General features: G+C 67.2%; 3 protein-coding genes across 3 annotated transcripts; 2 read left to right on the top strand and 1 right to left on the bottom strand.

Moving 5' to 3' along the window:
• Window positions 1-32: 32 nt before the first annotated feature.
• On the top strand, window positions 33-2,464 carry CHLNCDRAFT_143472 (hypothetical protein; the record flags this gene model as incomplete). The annotated part of the gene is made up of 9 exons (XM_005849180.1): window positions 33-134; window positions 284-387; window positions 528-616; window positions 898-985; window positions 1,240-1,308; window positions 1,556-1,613; window positions 1,903-1,990; window positions 2,183-2,241; window positions 2,348-2,464. The coding sequence occupies 9 exons, from the start codon at window positions 33-35 to the stop codon at window positions 2,462-2,464; spliced, it is 774 nt and encodes a 257-aa protein (XP_005849242.1).
• A 142-nt stretch (window positions 2,465-2,606) lies between these two features.
• CHLNCDRAFT_143471 (hypothetical protein) lies at window positions 2,607-4,061 on the top strand (the record flags this gene model as incomplete). Its single annotated transcript, XM_005849179.1, has 6 exons — window positions 2,607-2,660; window positions 2,841-2,924; window positions 3,106-3,163; window positions 3,375-3,469; window positions 3,656-3,735; window positions 3,875-4,061. 6 exons carry the CDS (start codon window positions 2,607-2,609, stop codon window positions 4,059-4,061), a joined length of 558 nt encoding a protein of 185 aa, XP_005849241.1.
• A 762-nt stretch (window positions 4,062-4,823) lies between these two features.
• On the bottom strand, window positions 4,824-9,472 carry CHLNCDRAFT_143470 (hypothetical protein; the record flags this gene model as incomplete). Its single annotated transcript, XM_005848976.1, has 13 exons — window positions 4,824-4,931; window positions 5,209-5,340; window positions 5,634-5,774; window positions 6,111-6,230; window positions 6,514-6,609; window positions 6,948-7,012; window positions 7,174-7,338; window positions 7,580-7,691; window positions 7,870-7,945; window positions 8,092-8,214; window positions 8,481-8,602; window positions 8,951-9,061; window positions 9,317-9,472. 13 exons carry the CDS (start codon window positions 9,470-9,472, stop codon window positions 4,824-4,826), a joined length of 1,527 nt encoding a protein of 508 aa, XP_005849038.1.
• Between the last annotated feature and the right edge of the window lie 314 nt (window positions 9,473-9,786).

Here is a 9,786-nt window from a genome sequence, read left to right as displayed (position 1 = left end):
GGGGCGTGCCGCTGCTGGAGGTGCTGCAACAGATGACGCTGCAGCAGGCGGCGGTGCGGTCGCTGGGCCTCATCGCGGCAACCGTGGTGGGCGTGGTGGTAGGGAACAAGCTGCTGGCGCTGGTGGGAGCGCAGGTGAGGCGGCAGCGGCGGCGCAGCACCGCCGCGTGCCGTCGGGAGAGCGTCAGCAGGCCCGGGGCTGCTGCCGGCGGGCCCCCGCTGCTCACCTCACGTTGCTCTCCGGGCCTGCCCGCCTGCCTGCCTGCCTGCCTGCCTGCCTGCAGCTCGAGGCGGTGAACGAGCGGATGCGGCGCAGCAGCGGGCTGGAGTTGCTCTTTGCCACGGCGTTGGCCTCGGTGCACCGCCCCGCGCTGGTGCTGCTGCCCTGGTGCGCCGTGTGCCACCCACCCGCGCACCCCGTGCGGCCTGTGGTCTCGGACAAGCGGTGTCCGAGGCGCTGTTATCAGATGTATCAGCGCTGCGTGCTGAAGGCCATGCTTGGGTTTGGTGCGGTACGGTGTGGTGCAGGTACGGCTTCTTCTACATCCTGCTGGTGGCCTCCGCCTTTGCCGACGTGGTAGTGGCCCGCCTGGACAGCAGCGTGCACACCATGTCGCGTGAGGCACGGGGCGGGGGGCGGCTGGCCTTTTCAGTTTTGGGTGGCTGGCCTTTCACGCTTTGGGTGGCTGGCCTGTTGAGTTTTGGGGTTTGGTGGCTGCTCTTGGGGTTCAGTCAGTTTGATGGCGTCGGTTGGATGGACATGGGAGGAAGGTTGCGAGCCGCGATGCCGCGATGTTTCCTGCGGTGGCCTGGATGGGGCTATCCCCGCTGCAACGCCGCTGCCCAACCAAGCACGCCCGTGATTGCCCCCCCCCCCCTCCCCCCCCCGCCGCCGCAGACCTGGCGGCCGCCCAGCTGCTGGACTTCTTCAACCACACCTCCCAGCTGATGCAGGACACGTCGGAGCTGGTGCTCATCATCTTCTCGTGAGGCTGGCTGCTCCGGCAGGCTGCCGTGCACGCTGGGCTGCCGTGCACGCTGGGCTGCCGTGCATGCGCGGGCCCAGGCGCACCGTGCGCTCCCCTTTCCTGCCATTTCTTCTTTTGCTGTTGCTGTGTATCAGACACCCTATGGTCTGCTGCTGTTGTTTGGCCCTGGCCCACGTCCCTCTGGTCCCGACATGCCCTGCCATTGCCCGGCATGCCCCGCATTGCCCTTCCCTCGTCCCACCCCCGTGCAGGGCCTGGTTCCTCATCTCCTGGAAGGATCACGTGATCAATACGGTCCTGGCCAAGATGCAGAGCAGCACGTGAGAGGACCGCAGTACCTCGGTGCCTGCTGGCGTATTTCCGCAGTACCTCGCTGCCTGCTGGCTTATTGGCGCAGTACCTCGCTGCCTGATGGCGTATCGGTGCCCTGTCTGCCGACAGCATTGGGTGCCCGCCAGTGCTTGGTACCTGCTGGCGTATAACCTATGGTGCCCGTTGATGTGCGTACTACGCTAGCATGCCTGGACTGGCACCTCAGCTGGCACCTGCGGGTGCGCTGCCCTGCAGGGGCGACGAGCCCAACCTGGCCCGCGTGCTGGTGCCCTTCAGCAACCTGCTGTCATGGGTGAGAGGGGGTGGTGCCACCTGGGCTGTGTGTGCCAGGGAGCAGCCTGTCTGGAGCCCCCTGCACGCCCACGGGTGCCCCAGCTTCCGAGCGCCAATGATAGCAGCGTGCTGCGCAGCTGCCAGGTTGAGGTTGAGGTTCGTGGAGGCCTGGTGCGGTGCGCCACACGCCTCCACCTCCACCTCCACCTCCACCGGGCCGATCTCAACTACATGTCGTTTTCACATTAAGTCTCTTTCCCCATCCGCCGGCCACCCTTCTGTTAAGCTTCCCCTTTTTTCTTCTTCAGGCCATCGTCGTGGCCTCCTCCATGGTCACCCTCAACGCCTTTGGGGTCAACGTGCAGCCCCTGCTGGCCGTCGGCAGCATCGGCACGGGTGCGGGCGCGGCATGCCATGCCAGTGGAAGGCAGGGCGGGCGCCTGCCCAGGCTGCCCAACACGCTCGTGGGCACGGCTTCTGTTTCGTCTGCCGCAAGCCGCTGCATGCACCCAGGACGGACCGCACTGCGGTGAGTCCCATGCTGATCGCAGCCAGCTGACTGGAGCTGTGCCCTGCTGCTCCCTGCAGTGGCCGTCGGTTTTGCGGCGCAGAGCACGATGCAAAACGTGGTGTCGGCGCTGCAAATCGTGAGCGTGCCGTGCTGCCGTGCCACCTCGCCTGCCCCGTGCCCCGTGTCTCAAGCGTTTTGTGCACGAGTGCCCCCTCATCTCCCCCTGTACTGCCTGCCCGCAGTACTCGTCCCGCCCCTTCATCGTGGGCGACCGCATCCAGCTGAAGAGCCTGGGGGGGTCGGTCATCGTGGCAGGCAAGCTAGGCAGACAGCTGCAGCAGGAGCGGAAGCTGCTCTGACAGGCAGCCAGCTGGGCCGGCTGCGGCAGCGCTTGACAGGATTGCCGCCTGCCTGCCTGCCCCGCAAGCCAAGGCGCGCCTGTGCCTCCTCCTTTGCTGCCGCCGCTGCCTGCATGCAGGTGTGGTAGAAAACATCGCTCCCATGCGCACCGTGGTGCGGGGCGACAACAAGCTGCCTGTGTACATCAACAACAAGGTGCGCTGCTGTGGCGCCAATCAGCTGTTGGCTGTCTAGCCTGATGCACTCTACCTGGCCCACACCGTCGGCAGGCAGCCTGGACCCCCACCTCCCCACCCCAGCGCGGGGGCTCAAGCGCTGCTGCTCGACCATCTCCCGCTGCTGCGTCTGCGCTCGCCTGCCCCTTCTTCTCTCCAGGACGTGATGAACCTGATTGTGGTGAACGAGAGCAAGCTGCGCCGTGACAGCGTGCTGCCCAAGCTGCCGCTCATCACTGCCACGGTGGGAGGCCGGCGGGGGAGTTGTTGTTTCTCTTCTAAGCATATTCTTTGGGGGGGGGGGAAGGGGCAGAGGGGGACAGGCCGCAGGTGGCAGACTTGCGGGGTAAAGCGAGCACAGATGGGGAGGGTAGCAGGAGTAATGACGTCGCTGCTTTCTTCCTGCCGCCCGTCTTGCACTGCAGTTGACCCTGCGGTACAGAGACGTCGACCTGCTGGCTCACATCGAGAAGGACATCACGGGTGGGTGGCTGTGCAGGCAGCCAGCCTGCTTTTTCTTTACAGGCTGGGTGCGGCTGACAGTGTTGGCCTCTGCACACACATGCCCTGCTACGGGCGCCGAGCTGTCGCTGCGTCTGCTGCCTACCTGCTGCCTACCTGCTGCCTACCTGCTGCCTGCCACTTGGACGCCTGTGTATACCTGTACTGCATGTACCGCCTGCATGTACTGCAGAGTACCTTAGCTCCCACCCCGATGTGGACCAGGCCATTACTGCCCGCTGCGTGCTGGCTGACTTCACTACCACGGGGCCGCAGCTGGCGCTGCGGGTGGGCATGTCGTGTGGGCGAGCGTAGGGGGCGGTTGGCAGGGTGATGTGCAGGCGCGTAAGCGCTATGGCGGGAGTGGGGTCCCCAGGGTCATGAAGGGAGAGTGCTGTGGGAGGGGCTGGCGGCTGGGTGAAACGGCAACATCGCACATCTCCCACACACAAACACCGCCGGCCTGCCCTGCAGGCGCTGCTGCGGCGCCAGGTGGCGCCCCGGCAGGCCTTTGTGCTGTCCGAGCTGCTGCGGGGCGCGGAACAGATTGTCAGGTGCGCTGATGGGCGCCGCGGCTATACCCTCCACGGCTGGTGCATACCCATGCCCGGCCGCTCTGCTCCTCTAGGCCCAGCAGCGCTAGCCTGGATGTCTTGCATTGAGGCTGGGCTGCCCCTGTTGGCGCTGCTGCAGGGCACACGGTGGCTACCTGGCAATCGAGGAGCTGTACAGCCATGACCTGCCCCCCAGCCCTCCCCCGGCCATGGCCGCCACCGTGACGCGCGCGCTGACAAACGGCGGCGGCGGCGGCGGCGGCACGGCGGGCTCCCCGCCGCTGCCGTCCAGCTTCAGCAGCAGCCAGTCGACGGACTCGGTCTGAGGTGTGCGGCCCACAGCTTGCCTGCCCACCTCTTTCTCTGTCTGTGTGTTCTTGTTGCGGCCCCCAGAGCGTCCTATGCTTCCTTGCTGGGTTGGGGGTACTGCTGTTGCATTGCTGCATTGTCATCAAGCGAGATAGGGGATGGCACAGGGGAGCGGAAGAGCTAGCAGGGGCACGGAAGCAACATGCCGACAGCTCCCGATGGCGCCTGCCACCGCCCGTGAGCTGCGTCTGCAAGCGCCCCGAACTGGACTGCAGTGAGGCGCAGCTGGCTGCCTTTGAGCGCCAGTGGCGGCAGAGCCCTGAGGGGCTGCGCTGGGGCATCAAAACAGACCACCGGCGCCGGCGCACGCCCACGTCCGCTTGGTTGTTTCTCTTCTGTGTGATTCCTGCACGCTGTCGGGTGCTGCCTAGGCTTGCACTGCGACGCCTCGAAACCACAAATTACACAGAGTCGGTGGCTCTGGTGCATCGGCGATGCCTCCTTGACACAAAGAAGGCGAGCAATGCAGTGTCGGGTTGGTACAGAGTCAGGGCAGCAAAATTGGAAGGAAGGTCCGATGCCGGCAGACAAAAGTGGAGAGGTTAGTGCGTGTACCAAAGGCTGTGTGGGTATGGTGGGGATCTGAGAAAGCGGCCGTAAAGCGCAAAGTGTCTGGAAGAAACGCGAAGCAGCGGAAGACCTGTGCTGGCGCCCGAGGAGCGGCAGCAGCGCTGTGCCGCTGCCCTGCCGCTGCTCGGACAGCCCAGAGCCCGCCAGAATCATCTTCCCATCGCCGCGCTGGCCGCCTTGGCTATCGCGCCGCCCAGCGCCGGCGCCAGCATCTGCTGGCTCTGCAGCACGTTGCTGAGCCGCTCCAGCACCTCCAGCTGCAGGCGGGGCGGGCGGAGGCGGCCACGGCGAGCCAGGCAGGATCGGAAAAGGCATTTTGAGCGCAGCCGGCAGCGTGCTCCCAACCCAGCCTTGCCTCCCACATAGGCACCAGACGGTGCCCCGGAAGGACCTCACCAGGCTGCAGGTCCTACACCTCCCCTGCCTGCTGCCCATCCCACCACACACACACACACACACTTGGTGCACACACACACACACAGGTGCACACACACACACAGGTGCACACACAGGTACACCCTCATTCAACCGCACGTGCACACACGCGGCACGCGCCTGCTGCAGCGGCGTCAGCTTCAGTGCCGCGCTCATGACGGTGCCCACAGAGGCGCTGCTGGGGGCCACGTAGTTGTTGTAGTAGATGTAGGCAAACACCGCCATCACCACCTGCGGACACAGTGTTTAACCCATGTGTGTTGTTCAACCAAAGCAGGGGCACACGAGGGCGATGTGAGTTGCCGATGAGCGTGGGGTACGGGTGGGGCGGGCAGAGGCGGCGCCAACTTCATCGGACATGTGCCTGGGGAGCGTGTGCTGTGCAGGCTTCAGGCGGGCAGCCCCAGTGGCAGGCAGCTGCGCCAGGGAGGCGTAGGGGGCGCCCCGTCCCGACTCCATACAGGTGGAGGAACGCCCGCCGGGCCGCCCGCCGGGGCATCCACCTGGCGCCAGCTGGCGCCCACCTGGCAGTCGAAGCGGTCTGTCACGCCACCGTGCCCTGGGATGGAGTCCCCAAAGTCTTTGATCTTGAAGCCGCGCTTGAAGCCCGAGGCGAAGAAGCCGCCAAAGGGGGCGATGAAGGAGGCAAACATGGCCAGGGAGACCTGCGGGCACCGCGGGAGGAAAGAAACCAGGCGGGAGCAAGGAAGTCAGGTGGGGAGTGTGCCGGGCGGTGTGGTGATCAGCGCGGTGTGTGCGCGTGCAGTGTGTGCATGGGGTGGGGGAAGGGGGAGGCGGCGAGCGGGGCCGCAGCCCGCATGGGGAGGTGGGGAGGCGAGGGGGCACCCGCGTCCACCAACCCCTAGCCGGCAGCGCGCAGCAGCCAGCAGCAGCACACAGCAGGCGCGGCCAGTGGTGGCTGGCAGCCAGGGCGGGCGCAGCGCGGGCCGCGCGGCGCAGCGTGAGGCAGGGCAGCGGCGGCGGGCGCCCTGCTGGCGCACCGCGTGCAGCTGCATGGGGAGGCATGTGAAGGAGAAGGCGGCGATGGCGGCGCGCAGGCGGGGCGGCAGCAGGGCGCCAACGCTGTACACCAGGTCGTTGAGGGCGGGGTTGGCATCGTCCTGCATGTGGGGGGTGGGGGTGGGGGTGGAGGGGAGTGTGGAGTGGGGCATGGGAAAGGGAAGGGACGGGGGACGTGCATGCTGTTGGGTGGCCGGGTGGCGGCTGGGTGGCGGCTGCGGGTGGGTGACTTGCCCAACCAAAGGTTGCACCCAGCCCCCAGCCACCACCCCCCAGCCACCAGCCCCAGCCACCGCCCCCAGCCACCAGCCCCACCGCCACACCTGTCACCACCCCCAACCGCCACGCCCGCCACCCGCAGCCAGACCCTCACAGCCTCCCCACCCCCAGGCTCACAAGCACGTCCGCCAGTCGGAAGGTGTGGGGCCGGAAGGTTTCGGGCACCTCGGCGCACGGCATGGGCTTCCAAATGGACAGGTCCTGCAGGAGAGGAGGGGTGGGGGCCCGCGGGGAAGGCGGCAGGCAATGAGAGACGACGGCGGGAGGCGGCGAGCGAAGGCAGCAGGCGGTGAGGGGAGGCAGGAGGGAGTGAGGGGGGGCTAGAGGGGCCTAATGGTTCTCAGGGCCTGGTGGCTCTCGGGAGGCAGGGCAGGCAAGCCCGGCAGTCGGCGACGGCAAGTCAGGGCAGAGGGGCTTGGGTGTGAAGCTAGAGACAGCACCGGCGTGTTGTGCCACGCATGGCGACGCCGCTGCGCAGCAGCCCAGCGCTGCCGCCGCCGGGGAGGGCAGCGGGCTGCGGGAGGCATGCCCCTGCTCACCGTGCGCGGGCCGATGAACCATTTGAACTGGGACATGAGGAGGGCGCCATACCAGGCGGCCACCACTGCAGGGCAGGGCAGGCAGGGCAGCGTTGGTGGGACTAGTGGCGGGGAGATGGGAGGGGCGGTGCGCATGGGCACGGCGGGGCAGGCTGGCAGGAGCAGGCAGGAGGCGTGGCAAAGGGCGGCAGGCCAGCCCCCCAGGAATGGGTCGGACACAGCCCACCCCTCCGCTCCCTGCCCCCTGGGACTGCTGCAGCAGCGCCTCGCGGGTGGCAGCAGGCAGCTCCGGCCAGCCGCGGCGTGCCTGTGCCGACGCAGCCCCCGAGGAAGCCCTCCCACGTCTTCTTGGGGGACAGCTTGATCAGCGGGGTGCGGCCGAAAAAGAAGCCTGAGGGCAGGGATGGGGGTGGGTGGATGGCGCTGGGTCACACTCAATCATGGATACAAGATGGAGCTGGGCCCCGCCGGCCTCAGCAAGTACGCTGGCCCCACCAGCATGCCCCAGCCAGCGGGCCCCGCCCCAGGAGCGTCAGGCACAGCGGCTGAAAATGCGGCTGAAAATGCGGCTGAGAATGCGGCTGAAAAGCCCCAACAGGCAGGCAGGCGGCTGAGAGGGGCAGGCGGCTCACCCGCCAGGTACGCCATGATGTCGTTCACGATGACCAGCGCCGTGGGCAGCAGGAACCAGATGATGCCCTCAAACAGCAGGGACACGAAGAAGGAGGAGGGCATGAAGACGACCTGCGGGCGTGGCGGTGGTGGTGGTGGTGGGGTGGTGTGGGGGGTGAGAGTGGTATTGGATAGTTGTTATCGGTGCTGTGGCAATCACTGAGCAGGTGGAGCGCGGCGCCGGGCGTGCCGAGTGGGTGCATGGGCTTTGGGCGGCGAGAGGCCTCTAAAACCAGTGAAGAAAGCGCACCATGAGGATCATGTGTGTCCACGCGTACTGCCCGAACTGGTACGTGTACCGCCCCTTCTTCAGTGTCAGCACGAAGCTGCTCCAGAGGGGCAAGGAGGCGGCAAGGTGAAAGCGCCGCGTCGGGATACCGGCACAGAAACAAGGCAGCCTATAGCCCCCGCACCCGCACCAGCAGCCTCCCCACCACGCCACAGCTGCTGCCAGGGCGCAGCCCGCCCGCACCTCACAAAGCCGGCGCAGTACAGGTAGAAGGACACGATGGTGTGGCGCTTGAGCAGCCAGCCAAACATGCGGGCGAGGCGGGCGGAGGAGGTGATTTCCACCACAAGGTTGTTCTTGATGAACCTGCGGGGCGGGGCATGTGTGTGTGTGTGGTGGTGGAGGGTGTGGGGTGTGGGGCGTGGGGCGGGGCGAGGCGAGGGTGGCTCGGGCGGGGATGCAGGGCCGGGCCAACCAAAGACCAAGGGTTGTTGCACCGCCCTCACCCTCACCCTCACTTGGGGACGGCCGCCGCCTGACTCACGCGCGCGCACACGCAGCCCAGCACACAAAGCCCAAGCCCAAGCCGCACGCATGCACATGCATGCCTGCCGCCGCCCACCCAGCCCCACCTGACGTAGCTCCAGAAGGCGGCCACGCAGAAGAAGAACCACTGCTGGGCACGGAAGCCGGGCAGCTTGCGCTCGGCCTGGGCGTGGCGCGCCAGCGTGAAGAGCTCCTTCACCATCATGGTCTGCGGCAGGGCGGGGCGGGGGTGGCGCACACGTCTGGGGGCTGCACCGGGCTGGCGGCGGGCTTGTGTGTGGCGAGTGTGTGGCAAGTGCCTGGGTCGGCGCAGCGGCCAGGCCCCGGCACGGCACGCCAGCACCGCCGGACCCACATGTACGCCACCTCCCGCTGCACCGCCGCACCAGCCAGCAGCCCACCTCCCCCAAAATCCACGCAATGCGTGGATATAGCAGCACCACACACACACACACACACACTCACACACACACGTCACACACACACACACTATCCGCCGCCCGCCAAAAAGCCACCCGCCAAAAGCCAACCCGCCACGCGCCTGGATGCCCAGCACCATGAACATCAGGGGCACGTGCCCCGCCCAGATGATGGTGAGGAAGGAGGCGATGAGGACGATGGAAGAGATGAAGCGGGTGCGGAAGGAGCGGTACTTGGAGGCCGGGGGCTGCGGCGCAAGGGCAGGGCGCACGACACGCGGCCGATGGTTGGCGGCCAGCTGGCGGCAAGGGGCAGGGTGGGTGGCGAGGCGGCAGCTGCGCAGGGAGGTCGCCAGCATGCGGCGGCAGCGGCGTCGCCTGGCTGCCAAACGTGGGGCAGGGAGGGGCGGGAGAAAGCCGTGGGCGCCTGGCCCCGGCGGTGGCAGCACCGGCAGGCGGCAGCGACAGCATGCCAGGCGCCCGGCAGCTGTGCCGCCTCGCACCTGGTCGATCAGCAGCGTTTCCTTCCCGTTGAGCCCACCTCCTGAGTTCTGACGGTCGGGCGTGCCGCGGGTCCGCCGCCGCAGGCCGCTGCCTTTCCGCGCCAGCACGGCGCGGGCCTCGGTAGCCCTGGGGCTCGGCTGTGCTGCCTCCCTCATGGGTACAGTATGCGAGAGCGGCGGAGGGGGCTCACAGGCGTTGGCTATGCTGCACCAGTGACCTGTTTGAGCGCAGCAGAGGCAAAGTGCGGCAGCGGCGCCCAGTGACCGTTGTGCCGTCTGGTGGGAGCTGGGATCACAGCGACTGCCGTGGGACGTCTGCTATGCCCTTGGAGCCGGGCTGGCGCCAGCAGCGAGAATTGTCAAAGGGGGTTCTTGTCGCCAGCGGGCTCTGCAGCCTCACTAGGATCAGGGATCGACTGGGGCATGCGCACTGACAATCATCAGGCAATTCCTTTGTGCTGATCTCCTCA

Source organism: Chlorella variabilis (genome assembly GCF_000147415.1).
Source record: "Chlorella variabilis unplaced genomic scaffold CHLNCscaffold_6, whole genome shotgun sequence".
In the NCBI taxonomy this organism is placed as follows: domain Eukaryota; kingdom Viridiplantae; phylum Chlorophyta; class Trebouxiophyceae; order Chlorellales; family Chlorellaceae; genus Chlorella; species Chlorella variabilis.
This window is presented reverse-complemented; position numbering and strand designations above follow the sequence as displayed.